Source organism: Rattus norvegicus, chromosome 3 (genome assembly GCF_021556685.1).
Source record: "Rattus norvegicus strain SHRSP/BbbUtx chromosome 3, alternate assembly SHRSP_T2T, whole genome shotgun sequence".
Classification (NCBI taxonomy): Eukaryota; Metazoa; Chordata; class Mammalia; order Rodentia; family Muridae; genus Rattus; species Rattus norvegicus.
In genome coordinates this window covers 163,664,860-163,681,967 of record NC_141536.1, presented here as the reverse complement: position 1 = coordinate 163,681,967, position 17,108 = coordinate 163,664,860, and the positions used below count along the sequence as shown (strand labels likewise).

Below are 17,108 nucleotides of genomic sequence, written 5' to 3'. Positions count from 1 at the left end.
AAACATTGGCCTAGGCTGGAACCACTATGCTGTGTCTCTTTAAAACCCTCGAACCCTAAGGATAAGGCTGATGTCACTCAAAATTCACTAGCCAATCAGCACCTCGAGAGGGAGTTAGCAGTCAGGGGAGGAGGTGGCTCTTCCAGGTACAAGGTCAGCAACTTCCTTTGGGAACTCAGCCCCTCTGAGTGCTTCCGTTTGTACATGCTGAGTCACTCTTCAGGGTGTTGTGAGAGGAGATCTGAACGCCCGACATGGTAAGTACAAGATCATGTCCACAAACAGGAGGAGAAGCTGCTTAGCAAAGGATACATGTGTAATGGTTCCTCCCAGTGGCTGGACAGAAAGCGGCAGCCATAACTAATGCACCCACTTGTGAGGTCCGATGCAGTGTTTTCTTGTACCAGAGGGTGGATACTGAATTACTTTATTATGAAACCTGCATTTCTCAGAAATCCTTGTGGCGGCCGCTTGTGTTGAGAAATATACTTGGCAGGATATCAACCCTGAAACGCCGGGTTTTAAACTATCTTCTAAAAGTTCTGACCTTTGTAGTTAACAGTTAGTTATAAGGTCCATTTGAGTTGATTTTTGGATGCTGTGAAATATCTCGTGTGTTATGTAGTACTCTAATTATAAGCTGTGTACTACATGAGTAGAATTGAGAATGTAATGATTTATCAACGCTTAGGCTATAATAAGTGACACTAAGTAGAATGTAGCTGACATAGGACTGCTTATAAACACCTCACAGGTATGGAGTATGCTAAGCAGTCCTGTTTTAAGATTAGGATAGTATTATATATATTTGTTTAGCAGGATTTTCCAGATATTTGTCTCCAAACCATAAAAAAGGGGACAAATCTTGTTTACACTCAGCGATAAGACCCAGGATTGTATCAAAGAACAGCACCCTAACAAAATGCTCAAGGTGAGATTAAAGGGTCGCAAAGAACATTGAGGCCTGGTCTGCCATGTGGATATGATTATTAGTTCCAAGTCAACTATGGACTTGGCTGGGAACGTTTTTTGGATACTTAGGGTTCCCTTTGTACAGCACTGTTTTATTAGACTTCTCCTGAGTTTGTACCATTGTATGAGAGTTACTGATTGCTTCATAGAAATTTCCACTTGGTTCTACTTATCCCCTGTAAATAGTTGTAAAGATGCTACTCTTCCAAGCTCACTTTGTATAAGACACAGCTTGTGAATGATCTACCCACCACAGCTGCTGCAGATTCTACCTTCTACCTTTTCTAGCTTTGTCATCCTTGGACCTTCAAATCAGGACCCCATCATTGGAAAAGGAACTACTATTTCAGGACTCTCATGCACTTAAGAAATGATTCTGGGGATCTTTGCTGTGTAAATCTGCTAGCTGCCTAGGTAGGACTTGCAGTCCTTATTTAAACTGTATTTCAACAACCTGAGGCCTTTTCTGGATAGAAAATTATCCATGCCAGCATATGTGGAATCCAAAACACTGTTGTTTGGCTGGCTCTTCTTTTAGCATTACACAGAACGGAGCTCATGGTATCATTAAAAAGACTCTTGTTAGTTGATATTTTAATTATATGGGAAGTGATTTCTTTCTGGGATATATTAACTCTGAGAGAGCTGTATCTTCTGCTCTTTATAGAAATGATTCTCAGACAATGTAGTCTTAGACTAGCCTAAGACTCAGGTAGCCTTGATCTTGGTAAGTTGTTCCCCAGGGCAATGACCTTGCATTGTTTTGCTGGAAATGCCTAAATTCTTGAGTTAAAGGAATGAAGCAAAATTGTGTTTTATACTTGCTAATTTGAGCCATATAGTGAACAGTCCATTTCTTCTACCTTCACATGAGAACCAGGGGAATTGTGTATTCGGTTAACTATCAGATGAAAAAGGGCTGGAAATAGCTAGATCAACAACCAAAGTTGAAGGGAGTCTGCTATAGCAGTCGCCAATCTGGAGAAGTACCTGATTCAGGCAGGGTGGAAAAATTTGTAATTTCACATCACATATTAAATAATACATGTAATAAAAAAGTAGATTGGTGGATATTTAATTTTGGAAAATCACCTTGAGACAGTGGATAATAAATTCCTATTTTAGTACCTGTAATATACAGATATGTGGAATCTTTGTTTACAAACTTAAATCATCCCCAAATTGTATAGCAGATGCCACCATCTATAGCTTGGTGTGTCATGATATAGATCTCAGCAGTTAACATTTCACATAGGGACAAGGATCAAAACTATCTTATTAATGCCATTCCTTCTATGAAGAAGGACCTGCTGTTTTTCAGAGTCACTTGTATTTATCTTTGCATAGAGTAAGTTTTATTTATTACTTTATAAATTTCATTATTTATGCACAGATGCTATATTCCAGTACTTGGTTGAATTCTGTAATGTTTCCCAGGAATTAAGAATTTCATTCTTTCTTCTAAAGAGAATTTATATCTTCCTTTTTCGAGCAACATCTCTGTAGCTCAGGCTTTCTTGATGTCATAGAGTTAAGATTGATTTGAACACCTGATCCTGCCTCTACTGACCAGTGGTCAGAACACTGTCCTCAACTCTTTTCATGCTCTCGTTTATCTTGTCATTAAAGAGAAAAAGAAGACATGAATGAGTGTTGTCTAACCTCCCTGTGTTAGGGATGCGAGAACTACAAATTACGAGGAACCTGTGTGGTTAAGAATTTACTTCTCTGCCAACTTTGGGGCTGGTATAATCACAGCCCAAAAAAAGGAGGAAGAATAAAGAAGGTGAAGCATTTCTGCTTTGGAACTTGTTCTCATTAACCATGAGTAGGCAAGTAATTTTATACAATCAGTAAATTTCCAGACTGGTCATCTTGGGCCGTTTTCCAGATCAGAGCAAAGGTGAACATAAAAGCGAAACTGAGTTTATATGTATGTACCAAATTTCTGTATTTCCACTAGTTCGAAAAAAAGAAGATCTAGACAAAGTGTGGCTGTGCCTCACCAGGAAAGTTATTATTCCTCTTTGAAAATACACAATGTTAGAGAAAAGATATAATACTTGGTGCGCTCTAGTGCACACTTCAGTCCTTGATAAATATCGGACCATCCAGTGTGTTTTGAATTTTACAAATTGTATTTGAGAATGTAATTAATTAATTTCGTTCTTCTCCTTTTCCGTAGTATTAAGTCTGAATCCCGGGGACAAATGACTTGGGAGCACTATTTATCAAGTCAGTGCAAACCTGACCTTCTGATTCTCTAATCAGATCTCACTCCCTAACTGTCACAGCATATTGCTGGCATACCTCCTCCTCTACCCCAAGGGTTAGGATGCCATTCTCCCAGCTTCAATTCCTTATGTAATCCAAGCATTTTGTAACTGATCTTTCTCTTTTATCATTATCTTTCTGACCCCTTCCTTGGTGTGGGTCTTGTTTCTTCCCTGCTTCCTGTCTCAACAAGTTTCAAGGTCATGTCTATTCTTGGCTGTCACAGATAAGCCTGAAGCATCTGCATTTTGATCATCCTTTTGAGTTTCATGTGTTTTATGCATCTATGTTAGTTTGGGAATTTGGGCTAGTAACCACTTATCAATGAGTGCATACCATGTGTGTTTTTCTGTGATTGGGGTACCTCACTCAGGGTGACATTTTCGAGTGCCATCCATTTGCCTATGAATCTCATAAAGTCATTGTTTTTGATAGCTGAGTAATATTCCATTGTGTAGATTGACCATATTTTCTGTACCCATTCCTCTCTTCAAGGGCACCTGGATTCTGTACAGCTTCTGGCTATTATAAATAAAGCTGCTATGAACATAGTGGAGCATGTTTCTTTGTTATAGTTGGAGCATTTTTTTGGGAATATGCCCAAGAGAGGTATAGCTGGGTCCTCAGGTAGTGCAGTGTGCAATTTTCTGGGGAACCTCCAGACTGATTTCCAAAGTGGTTGTACCAGTCTACAATCCCACCAACAATGGAGGAGTGTTCCTCTTTCTCCACATCCTCGCCAACATCTGCTGTCTCCGGAGTTTTTGATCTTAGCCATTCTGACAGGTGCAAGGGGGAATCTCAGGGTTGTTTTGATTTGCATTTCCCTTATGACTAAAGCTGTTGAACATTTCTTTAGGTGCTTCTCAGCCATTCTGCATTCCTCAACTGTGAATTCTTTGTTTAGCTCTGAACCCCATTTTTAATAGGGTTCTTTGTCTCCCTGCTGTTTAACTTCATGAGTTCTTTGCACATTTTGGATATAAGCCCTCTATCTGTTGTAGGATTGGTAAAGATCTTTTCCCAATCTGTTGATTGCTGTTTTGTCCTAACAGCAGTGTCCTTTGCCTTACAGAAGTTTTGCAGTTTTATGCGATCCCATTTGTCAATTCTTGATCTTAGAGCATAAGCCTTTGGTCTTTTGTTCAGGAAATTTTCTCCAGTGCCCCTGTGTTAGAGACTCTTCCCCGCTTTTTCTTCTATTAGTTTGAGTGTATCTGGTTTGCTGTGGAGGTCCTTGATCCACTTGGACTTAAGTTTTCTACAGGGTGAGAAGAATAGATCAATCTGCATTCTTCTACAGACTGACCTCCAATTGTACCAGCACCATGTGCTGAAAAGGCTATCTTTTTTCCATTGGATTGTTTTGGCTCCGTTATCAAAAATCAAGTGACCATAGGTGTGTGGGCTCCTTTCTGTGTCTTCAGTTCTATTCTACTGGTCTATCTGCCTGTCTCTTTACCAATACCATACAGTTTTTATCACTACTGATCTGTAATACTGCTTGAGTTCAGGGATAGTGATTACCCCAGAAGTCCTTTTATTGTTGAGAATAGTTTTAGGTGTCCTGGGTTTTTTCTTATTCCAGATGAATTTACAAATTGTTCTGTCTAACTCTGAAGAATTGGATTGGAATTTTGATGGGAATTGCATTGAATCTGTAGATCGCTTTTGGTAAAATGGCCATTTTTACTATATTTATCCTGCCAATCCATGAGCATAGGAGATCTTTCCATATTCTGAGATCTTCTTCAATTTCTTTAGAGGCTTGAAGTTCTTTTCATACAGATCTTTCACCTGCTTGGTTAAAGTCACATCAAGGCATCTTATATTATTTGGGCCTATTATGAAAGGTGTCTTTTTCCCTAATTTCTTTCTTGCCTTGTTTCTCTTTTGTGTAGAGGAAGGCTTCTCATTTATTTGAGTAAATTTTGTACCCAGCCATTTTGCTGAAGGTGTTTATCAGTTTTAGTAGTTCTCTGGTGGAGCTTGGGGATCACTCAAATAGTGATATTTTGATTTCTTCCTTTCCAATGTGTATCACATTGATCTCCTTTCGCTGTCTAATTGCTCTGGCTAGGACTTCGAGAACTATATTCAATAAAGTAGGAACAGAGTGGGCAGCCTTGTCTAGTCCCTGATTTTAGTGGGATTGCTTCAAGTTTCTCTCCATTTAGTTTAATGTTAGCTACCGGTTTGCTTTATATAGCTTTCACTATGTTTCTATATGGGCCTAAAATTCCTTTTCTTTCCTGGACTTTTATCATGAAGGGTGTCGAATTTTGTCAACTGTTTTCTCAGCATCTGATAAAATGATCATGTAATTTTTATCTTTCAGTTTGTTTATATAGTGGACTATGTTGATGGTTTTACGTATATTAAACAATCCGTGCATATCTGGCAAGAAGCCTACTTGATCGTGTTGGATGAGTGTTTTCATGTGCTCTTGGATTCAGTTTGCCAGAATTTCATTGAGTATTTTTGCGTTGATATTCATAACAGAAATCGTTCTGAAGTTCTCTTTCCTTTTTGTCTTTTTGTGGTTTAGGTATAAGAGTAATTTTGCTTTCATAGAAGGAATTTGGTAGCACTTCGTCTATTTCAGTTTTGTGGAGTAGTTTGGATAGTATTGGTATGAGGTCTTCTAGGAAGGTCTGATAGAATTCTGCCCTGAAACCATCTGGACCTGGGCTTTTTTTCATTGGGAGACTTTAATGACTGCTTCTAATACTTGACAGGTTATGGGGTTGTTTAAATGGTTTATTGGTTCCTGATTTAACCTCGTTTCCTGATATCTGTCTAGGAAATTGTCCAGATTTTCAAGTTTTGTTGAATATAGGCTTTTTTAGTAGGGTCTGATGAGTTTTTGAATTTCCTCTGATTCTGTTTCTTTCTGCAGGCACTCAGAGCTGTGCGTTTTTCTCTTAGCACAGCTTTCATTGTGTCCTGTATACAAGTTTGGGTATGTTGTACCTTCATTTTTATTAAATTCTAAGAAATCTTTAATTTCTTTCTTTATTTCTTCCTTGACCAGGTTATCATTGAGTAGAGCCTTGTTCAACATCCATGCATATGTGGGCATTCTTTCCTGGCTGTTATTGAAGACCAGCTTTAGCCGTGGTGTTCTGATAGGACACGTGGGATTATTTCTACCTTTCTGTATTTGTTGAGGCCTGTTTTGTGCCCGATTATACAGTCAGTTTTGGAGAAATTAGCATGAGGTGGTGAGAAGGAGGTATGTCTTTTTTTTATAGGATAGAATGTTGTATAAATATATGTTTAAGTCCATTTGGTTCATGACTTCTTTTAGTCTACAATGTCTCTGTTTAATTTCTTTTTCCATGATCTGTCCACTGGTGAGACTGGGGTGTTGAAATCTCCTAGTATTCTTGTGTGAGGTGCAAGGTGTGCTTGTACTTGGAGCATAGATATTTAGGATTGAGAGTTCATCATGGTGGATTTTTCCTTTGGTGAATATGAAGTGTCCTTCCTTATCTTTTTTGAAACTTTTGCTTGAAAATTGATTATATTCGATATTAGAATGGCTACTCCAGCCTGCTTCTTCAGACCATTTCCTTGGAAAGTTGTTTTCCAGACTTTTACACTGAGGTAGTGTCTGTCTTTGTTTCTGAGGTGTGTTTCCTGTAGGCATCAAAGTGCTGGATCCTCATTACATATCCAGTTTCTTAGTCTGTGTCTTTTTATTGGGGAATTGAGTCCATTGATGTTGAAAGGTATTAAGGAATAGTTATTGTTGCTACCTGATATATTCATATTTGGATGTGAGATCATGTTCGTGTACTTGTCTTCTCTTTTTTTTTGTTGCAAGACGATTAGTTTCTTGCTTTTTCTAGGGTGTAGGTTGCCTCCTTGTATTGGGCTTTACCATTTTTTATCCTTTGTATGGCTCGATTTGTAAAAAGATATGGTGTGAATTTGATTTTCTCATAGAATATCTTGGTTTCTCCATCCATGTTAATTGAGAGTTTTGCTGGGTACAGTAACCTGGACTGGCACTTGTGTTCTATTAGGGTCTGTATGAGATCTGTCCCGGATCTTCTGGGTTTCATAGTCTCTGGTGAGAAGTCTGGTGTAATTCTGATAGGTCTGCCTTTATACGTTACTTAACCTGTTTGCCTTACTGCTTTTAATATTCTTTCTTTGTTTTGTGCTTTTGGTGGTTTGACTATTATGTAACGGGAGGAGTTTCTTTTCTGGTCCAAACTGTTTGGAGTTCTGTAGGCTTCTTTTATGTTTATGGGCATCTCTTTTTTTAGGTTAGTGAAGTTTTCTTCTATGATTTTGTTCAAGGTATTTACTGGTCCTTTGAGCTGGGAGTCTTCACTCCCTTCTATACCTTTTATGCTTAGGTTTGATCTTCTCTTTGTGTCCTGGATTTCCAGTATATTTTGGGCCAGTAGCTCTTTCCATTTTACATTATCTTTGACAGTTGTGTGAATGATTTCTATGGAATCTTCTGCTCCTGAAATGCTGTCTTCTTTTTCTTGTTTTCTGTTTTATGCTTGTATCTACAGCTCCTTGTCTCTTCCTTTGTTTTTGTTTTTTGTTTTCTTTTTTTTTTTTTTTTATGTCCAGGATTGTCTCCCTTTGTGCTTTCTTCATTTTTTTCTATTTCCATTTTCAGTTACTTCACCTATTTGATTGTGTTTTCCTGTCATTCTTTCATGGATTTTTGTTTTTCCTCTCTAAGGGCTTCTACTTGTTTATTTGTGTTTTCCTGCATTTCTCTAAGGCAGTTCTTTATGTCTTTCTTGAAGTCCTCCATCATCGTAATAAAATGTGATTTTAAGTCTACATCTTGCTTTTCTGGTATGTTTGGATATTCAGTGTTTTCTTTGGTGGGAGGATTGGGCTCCCATGATGCCATGTATTCTTGATTTCTGTTACTTGGGTCCCTGCAGTTGCCTGTCAACATACGCATGTCTCTGGTGTTAAGTTATTCTGCTATTTTAGAGAGTGACTTGACCCATCATATAGGCCTGTGTGTCAAGAGCGCTGTTTTCCTGTTTTCTTTCAGCCAGTGATGGTAACAGAGTGTTCTGCTTTGAGGAGTGTAGTCTTTCCTGTCCACTGGCTTTCAGCTGTTCCTGTGGGCGTGTGTCATGAGTCCACCAGGCAGGTTACTTGGAGTAGAAAAGTTGTTCTTACCTCTAGTCTTGGGTCTTACCTCCAGTTGAACCAGCACCATTTGCTGAAAATGCTATCTGTTTTCCATTGGATGCTTTTGGCTCCTAGGTCAAAAAAACAGTGACCATAGGTGTGTGGGTTTATGTCTTGGTCTTCAATTATATTCCACTGGGCCATATTCCTGTCCCTGTACCAATACCATACAGTTTTTCTCTCTATTGCTCTGTAATACTGCTTGAGCTCAGGGATAGTGATTCCCCGGAAGTCCTTTTATTGTTGAGGATAGTTTTAGTTATCCTGGGTTTATTCTTATTCCAGATGAATTTGCAATTTATTCTGTCTAACTCTATGAAGTATTGGGTTGGAATTTTGATGGCAATTGCATCGAATCTGCAGATTGCCTTTGCTAAAATGTCCATTTTTACTATATTAATCCTGCCAATCCATGAGCATGGGAGATCTTCCCATCTTCAGAGATCTTCAATTTTTCTTCATTTTCTTTCTTCAGAGGATTGAAGTTCTTATCATACAGATCTTTAACTTGCTTGGTTAAATTCACATCAAAGCATTTTATATCATTTGGGGGTATTATGAAGGGTGTCATTTCTCTAATTTCTTTCTCGGCTTGTTTTTCTTTTGTGTAGAGGAAGGCAATGATTTATTTGAGTTAATTTTATACCCAGACACTTTGCTGAAGGTGTTTATCAGGTTTACTCGTTCCCTGGTGGAACTTTTCGCATCGCTTAAATATACTATCATATCATCTAGAAATAGTGATATTTTGACTTCTTCTTTTCCAAACTGTATCCCCTTGATCTCCTTTTGTTGTCTGGCTGCTCTGGCTAGAACTTGGAGAACTATATTGAATAAGTAGGGAGAGGGTGGGCAGCCTTTTCTAGTCCCTGATTTTAGTGGGATTTCTTCAAGTTTCTCTCCATTTAGTTTAATGTTAGCTACTGGTTTGTTGTATATGGCTTTTACTATGTTTAGGTATGGGCCTTGAATTCCTGTTCTTTCCAGGACTTTTATCATGAAGGGGTGTTGAATTTTGTCAAATGCTTTCTCAGTGTCTAATGAAATGATCATGTGGTTTTTATCTTTCAGTTTGTTTACATAGTAGAGTACGTTGATGGTTTTATGTATATTAAGCCATCCCTGCATCCCTAGGATGAAGCCTACTTGATCATGATGGATGATTGTTTTTATGTGGTCTTGGATTCGGTTTGCAAGAATGTTTTGATTATTTTCGTGTTGATATTCATAAGGGAAATTGGTCTGAATTTCTATTTCTTTGTTTCTTTGTGTGGTTTAGGTATAAGAGTAATTGTTGCTTCATAGAAGGAATTCGGTAGCTCTCCATTTGTTTCAATTGTGTGGAATATTTTTGCTAATATTGGTATGAGGTCTTCTATTAATGTCTGATAGAATTCTGCACTGAACCCATCTGGACCTGGGATCTGTTTGGTTGGGAGACTTTTAATGACAGGTTCAGTGTCTAGGAGACATTGGCTTGTTTCAGTGGTTTATCTGTTCCTGGTTTATCTTGTGTACCTGATATCTGTCTAGGAAATTGTCCATTTCCTCCAGATTTTCAAGCTTTGTTGAATATAGGCTTTTGTTGTTGTTGTTTTCTTTTTTTTTTTTTTCTTTCAGAGCTAGGTACCGAACCCAGGGCCTTGCGCTTGCTAGGCAAGTGCTCTACCACTGAGCTAAATCCCCAACCCTGAATATAGGCTTTTGTAGTAGGATCTGATGACTCTTTGAATTTCCTCTGATTCTGTAGTTACGACTCCCTTTTCATTTCTGATTTTGTTAAATTGGAAACACTCTCTGTATCCTCTGGTTAGTCTAGCTAAGGGTGTATCTATCTTTTTGACTTTCTCAAAAAACCAGCTTTTGGTTCTGTTGATTCTTTGTATAGTCCTTTTTGTTTCTACTTGGTTGATTTCAGCTCTGAGTTTAATTCCTCTTGGGTGCATTTGCTTCTTTTTGTTCTAGAGCTTTTAGGTGTGCTGTCAAGCTGCTGATATATACTCTCTCCTGTTTCCTTCAGCAGGCACTTAGAACTATAAGTTTTCCTCTTAGCACAGATTTCAATGTGTCCCATATGGTAATGTTGTACCTTCGTTTTCATTAAATTTTAAGAAGTCTTTAATTTCTTTCTTTATTTCTTCTTTGATCAGGTTATCATTGAGTAGAGCATTGCTCAACTTCCATGTATATGTGGGCATTCTTTCCTTATGGTAATTGAATAGCAGCTTTGTCCCATGCTCGTCTGATAGCACGCATGGGATTATTTCTATCTTTCTGTATCTGTTGAGGCCTGTTTGATAGGGTCAGTTTTGGAGAATGTACAATGTGGTGCTGAGAAGAAGTTATATCCTTTTGTTTTAGGATACAATGTTCTATAAATATCTGTTAAGTCCATTTGGTTCATGACTTCTCTTAGTCTGTCTTTGTCTCTGTTTAATTTCTGTTTCCATGATCTTTCCATTGATGAGAATAGAATGTTGAAATCTCCTACTATTATTGTGTGAGGTGCAATGTCTGATTTGAGCTTCAGTAAGGTTTCATTTATGTATGTAAGTGCCCTTGTATTTGGACCGTAGATATTTAGGATTGAGAGTTCATTTTGGTGAATTTTCCCTTTAATGAATATAAAGTATCCTTCCTTATGCTTTTTGATGACTTTTGGTTGAAAATCGATTTTATTCAATATTAGAATGGCTACTCCAGCTTGCTTCTTCAGACCATTTGATCGGAAAGTTGTTTTCCAGCCTTTCATTCTGAGGTAGTGTCTGTCTTTGTCTATGAGATGTGTTTCCTGTAGGCAGCAGAATGCTGGGTCCTCATTGCCTATCCAGTTTGTTAATCTTTGTCTTTTTATTGGGGAATTGAGTCCATTGATGTTGAGAGATATTAAGTAATAGTGATTGTTGCTTCCTGTTATCTTCGTATTTGGATGTGACATTATGTTTGTGTGCTTGTCTTCTCTTTGTTTTGTTGCAAGACTATTAATTTCTTCATTTTTCTAGGGTGTTGCTTGCGTTGTAGGTTGTCCTTGTGTTGAGTTTACCATTCATTGTTCTTTGTAGGGCTGGATTTGTAGAAAGATATTGTGTAAATTTGGTTTTGTCATGGAATATCTTGGTTTCTCCATCTATGTTAATTGGGAGTTTTGCTGGATACAGTAATCTGGGCTGGCATTTGTGTTCTCTTAGGGTCCATATTACATCTGTCCAGGATCTTCTGGATTTCATAGTCTCTAGTGAGAAGTCTGGTGTGATTCTGATAGGTGTGCCTTTATATATTACTTGACCTTTTTCCATTACTGCTTTCAATATTCTTTCTTTGTTTGTGCATTTGGGGTTTTGACTGTTATGTGACGGGAGAAGTTTCATTTCTGCTCCAATCTATTTGGAGTTCTGTAGGCTTATTGTATGTTTATGGGCATCCCTTTCTTTAGGTTAGGGAAGTTTTCTTCTATGATTTTGTTGAAGATCTTTACTGATCCGTTGAGCTGAGAATCTTCACTCTCTTCTATACCTAGTATCCTTAGGTTTGATCTTCTCATTATGTCCTGGATTTCCTGTATGTTTTGGGCCAGTATTTTTTTCTGCTTTACATCATCTTTGACAGTTGTGTTGATGATTTCTATGGAATCTTCTGCTCCTGAGATTCTCTATTCTATCTATTGCATTCTGTTGGTAATGCTTGTATGTACGGCTCCTTGTCACTTCCTCTGTTTTCTATATCCAGGGTTCTCTCCCTCTGTGCTTTCATTATTGCTTCTATTTCCATTTTTAATTCCTTCACCAATGTGATTGTGTTTTCCTGTAATTCTTTCAGGATTTTTTGCATTTCCTCTCTATAGGCTTCTGCTTGTTTATTTGTGTTTTCCTGCATTTCTCTAAGGGATTTCTTTATGTCTTTCTTGAAGTCCTCCACCATCATGAACAAATGTGATTTTTTCGAGATCTTGCTTTTCTGGTGTGTTTGGATATTCAGTGTTTTCTTAGGTGGCAGAATTGGGCTCCGATGATGTGATGTAGTCTTGGTTTCTGTTGCTTGGTTTCTTGCACTTGCCTCTTGTCATCACATTGCATCTGATGTTACCTTATTCTGCTATTTCTGACAGTGGTTAGACCGTCCTATAGGCCTGTGTGTCAGGTGTGCTGAAGACCTGTTTTCCTGTTCTTTTTCTGCGAATTATGGGAACAGAGTGCTCTGCTTTCAGGCGTGTAGTTGTTCCTGTCTACTGGTCGTCAGTTGTTCCTGTGGGCGTGTGTCCTGAGTCCACTAGGCAGGTCACTTGGAGCAGAAACATTGTTCTTACCTCTGGTCTCAGGCCTCAAATCGCTCCTTGTGGGCTGCGTTTTAGCTCTCTGTGAGGGCATCAACCAGAAGGGCCTACCCCGCCATTTCTCGGGTCCCTGTGCACAGGGGTGCCAGATGGCGATAAGCGTTTTCTTCTAGAGTCAGAAATGCGGGCATCATGTAGTCTCTTCTGGCTTCCCAGGCATGTCTGCCCCTCTGAAGGTTTAGCTCTTCCTCCCACTGGATTTGTGTGCAGGGAGCCGTTTGACCGGGTCCCTTCAGATCCGCAAGGTGTCTGGCCCCTATTGGGACCTGCACATTGAGTGCCCCTATCTCCCTGTTCCCAGAGGCCCTCTACACTTTCCTCTTGTTCAGGGATGTGGGCAAGGGTGTTCATCATCTTTTTTGATAACTTCTGTTTGAAAGTTTGTTTTATTCAATATTAGAATGGTTATTCTGTCTTATTTCTTGGTACCATATGCTTGGTCCCAAAAATATTCCCAGACTTTTATTCTCAGAAGTTTCTGTCATTATCACAGAAGTATGCTCCCTGTATGCAGCAAAATCCTAGGTCCTATTTATGTATCCAGTCTCTCTTTTTTTTTTTTTTTTGGTTCTTTTTTTCGGAGCTGGGGACCGAACCCAGGGCCTTGCGCTTCCTAGGTAAGCACTCTACCACTGAGCTAAATCCCCAGCCCCATGTATCCAGTCTCTTATTTGATGTGGTTTCATTAGGGAATTGAGTTCATTGATGTTGAGTTACATTAGGGAACAATGTTAGTTGTTTCCTAATATTTTAATATTTCTGTTTGTAGAGGTGGAATTTGGTTTGTGTGACTATCTTCTTTTCGGATAGTTGAAAGAGGATTAATTACTTGCTTTGTCAAGGGCGTAATCTCCCTATATGTGTTGAAGTTTTCCATATATTTTCATTTGTAGGGATGGATTTGTGGAAATGTTTTGTGTAAGTTTTGTTTGTAGGGCAAAATATATTGTCATTAGGACAAAATAGCAAACAACAGATTGGGGAAAGATCTTTGGCAATCATACACCTGATAGAGGGCTAATATTCAATATATAAAAATATTCAAGAAATTATTCCAAGGAGTCAAATAACCCTATTAAAAATGGGTTACAGTGCTAAGGAAACCATTTTCAACTGAGGAATATTGAATGGCCAAAAAAGAGTTAGAGAATGGAATGAAAGACAATAACTTCTTGAAATTCTTAAGCAAATGGATGGAAGTAGAAGACAGTATCCTGAGTGAGGTAACCCAGTCACAAATTAACTCACATGGCATATAATCACAGATAAGTGCATATCTGCCAACAAGAAGCAGAAAGTACCAACAGTGCAGCTCTCAGACTCTATGAAATCCAAGAAGGAAGAAGATCACCCCTAAGTGTGAAAGCCACATTCCTACTCAGTAGGTAGAAGAGAACATTCTCTAGGAAGTAGAGGGAGAGAGGGATCTGGGACCTGGTAAAAAACAAAATTGGGCCAGTTCAGATTGGGAGAAAATGAGGGAAAAGTTAGAGTGTCAGGAATTTGAAAGTAGGTATGTAAAAGTAGGGGAGGGGTAACAAGGCATTACCACCAGAAATTTCCAGTTGCCAAGGACCTAAGAGCTTCCTAGGATATAACAGCGAGGATATTATCGAAATGACCATAGAAGTGGAAAGAGGTCCTGCAGACACCATATCTAGTTGCTAGGCATGGCCTCCAGTTGAGGGATGGGGACATCATCCCACCTCAAAATAGTAATTGAGACTTCCTCATGTCAAAAGGAAATGCAGGGACAAAGAGTGGAGCAGAAACAGAAGGAAAGGCCCACCTTAGAATCCATCCCATCTGCTGACACCAAATTCAGACACTGTTGTGGATGCCAAAAGTGCTTATTGACAGGAGCCTGGTACAGATGCCCCCTGAGATGCTCTGCAGGAGTCAGACAAATATCAATGTGATAGACATAGCAAAACATTGGAATGGACACATGGACGCTAATGAAGAAGTTAGGGAAAGGAATTAAGGAAGTGGTTTACAACCTCATAGGAAGAATAAAAATATCAAACAAACAGACCACCCAAACCATCCAGAAACTCACTATGGAGGGAGAAGAATGCAGAGGGCAGTGGGATGGAGGAAAGTGGGTGGGAGAGGGACGGGGTTGTGGCAGAGGAAATGGGGAAAATGAACATCTTAGGGGGACCAGAAGTGAAGCCCCATGAGCCAGCATATGAATAGATTCAGGGGTTAGGTGGACCGTGAAGTAACACTCTAGACCTGCTGTACATGATAGAATCTGAAGACTCAAAGAGATAGATCATATATAAAATGCCCAACAGTGGAGAGAGGGAACTTGTTGAATCTACCTCCAGCAGAAAGACAGGGCATCAAGTGGAGGGATGTGGTTGCCATACCCAAAGTCATAGACTCTGTCTTGGAATTCTTCCTGTCTAAACAAACTGCAGAGACAAAAATGGAGAAGAGCATGAGGGACAAGAGGTCCAGTGATATACCCAAATTGTCATCCAGATAAAGGGGAGGCTCTAAGGCCTGACATTATTACAGATGGTATAGTGTGCTTAAAGACAGGGTATTAGCATGGCTGCCCTACGAGAGGCCCAGCAAACAGCTGACTGAGACAGAAGCAAATATTATGCCCAACCAAAGTATAAAGAAGGGAGCCCCTGTGGTTGAATTAGGTTAAGGCTTGAGTGCATTGAGGAGGAAGTGTAATCATAGGAAGACCAGGAATCTCAACAAACCTGGACCCCTGAGATCTCCTTAGCTCTAAACCACCAAAGAGGCAGCGTCTGCTGGCTGGCCTGGGACTCCCAACGTAAGTACAGCAAAGGACTGAATGGTCTGGACTCAGTCAAAGAAGACACACCTAACCCTTGAGAACCTTGATATCCATGGGAGTGGGACAAGCTCGTGGGATATTGTGTATGTGTCTGTTTGGGGACATCCTCTTGGAGACGGGGTAGGAGGAATGAGATTAGGAACTCTTGGACGCCAAAAAGTAGGGGAATAAGGACTGGACTGTAAAAAATGATTAAAGATAAGTTTACAAAGTGACTTACCTTCCTGGTTGTTTGAAAAATCTCTTTTAAATTCCCAGAGAAAGACCCCCTTCGCCTGGCTACAATCTAAGTTTGCAACCATCCTACCGACTGAATAAAGTTAGACCTTAATTACAGAAAGATAGATGAATAGATAGAAAGATGTAGAGATATAATATATGTAATACATAATTTATACATATATATATACATATATAGATAGATAGGGGGAGAGAGAGAGAGAGAGAGAGAATATACCTTGTATTATTTATTCAAAAGATTGCAGTTACTGTCCGAACACAGTAATTAACAAAGAATATTTTCAGGTTCCCTTGTAGGACACAGCATTTTAAGCCCAGGACTCAGGAGTTTTGAAATGGTAATTTCAGGACATTCCCACCAAGCTCTCTAAACATATGCTCTTAACAGAGACAGATCTCTGTTAACTACTTTTGCAAGGTTAACAGAAAATGTGTCCTTGTTGTCTACTAAAAAATTAAAGGCCTGTGGTCACGGGATGCTCATTCTTAAGATAATCACAAGGAAAGTTTGAGTAAATGCCTGGATTGATATGTAAAATAAAAGGTTGGGTTTGTGATCTGCATGGCATGAACTACATAGAGAATTTTTTTTGAACCGCTCAATAAATAAATAAATTGGTGCTCAATAAAGAGTTGAACTCTCCTGCAGGTGGGAAAATTAGACTCAGAAAAACCTGACTTCCCTCTGTGGCCATTCAGTGCAATCAGTGCAGTTTGGTCAGTCCTGAAACCATATGCACACATCAACTGAAATGGACTCATCATGCTTTATTCATGTATGTGAACATACTTTTTCATACATAGTTAAAAGTAATCAGAAATTGATGGGAAAAGTTTTGGGACATGATGGTCCTAGGAATAAATGGAACAACTGATGTAGCACACATCCATTAAGAAGGATAAAATAATTTTGAATTAAAAAATGGCTGGTGGGCTAAGTTAGAGCTAACAATAATTTATATTGTTGCCAAAAATTAATGTTCCATCCATACAAATGGTTTTGCTGTAATTCCAGTCCCATGCTTCTCCTGTGATTAAGCAATCAAAGGACCTATGCTGACCTCCTATGCTGACCTGGCTAACTCCAAACCCTATCCTGTGGTACTTATTTAAAATTATTGGCTTGACTCTTCTGACCATGTTTTCATATATCAATTTCATTTGTCCACACAGCACATCTGCTCCCCACCTCTCCTTCCTCTTCCTACTGGAATTCCCATCCTGGTCTCTGTTTCTGCCCAATCACTTATTCAGGATTCCTTGATCAGCATTACAAGACAGAGAATATGT

The 17,108-nt window shown here is 39.0% G+C and overlaps 1 protein-coding gene across 2 annotated transcripts in view; it reads left to right on the top strand.

Moving 5' to 3' along the window:
• The first annotated feature begins 200 nt into the window (after window positions 1-200).
• Window positions 201-17,108, top strand: part of Zfp431l5 (zinc finger protein 431 like 5) — a 37,906-nt gene continuing 20,998 nt past the window's right edge. For both annotated transcript variants that reach the window (XM_087655014.1, XM_087655015.1), the window contains exon 1: window positions 201-257. In XM_087655014.1, the coding sequence (XP_087511140.1) occupies window positions 255-257 (3 nt within the window). In that variant the 5' untranslated portion in view covers window positions 201-254. The remainder of the gene's footprint in view (window positions 258-17,108) is intronic.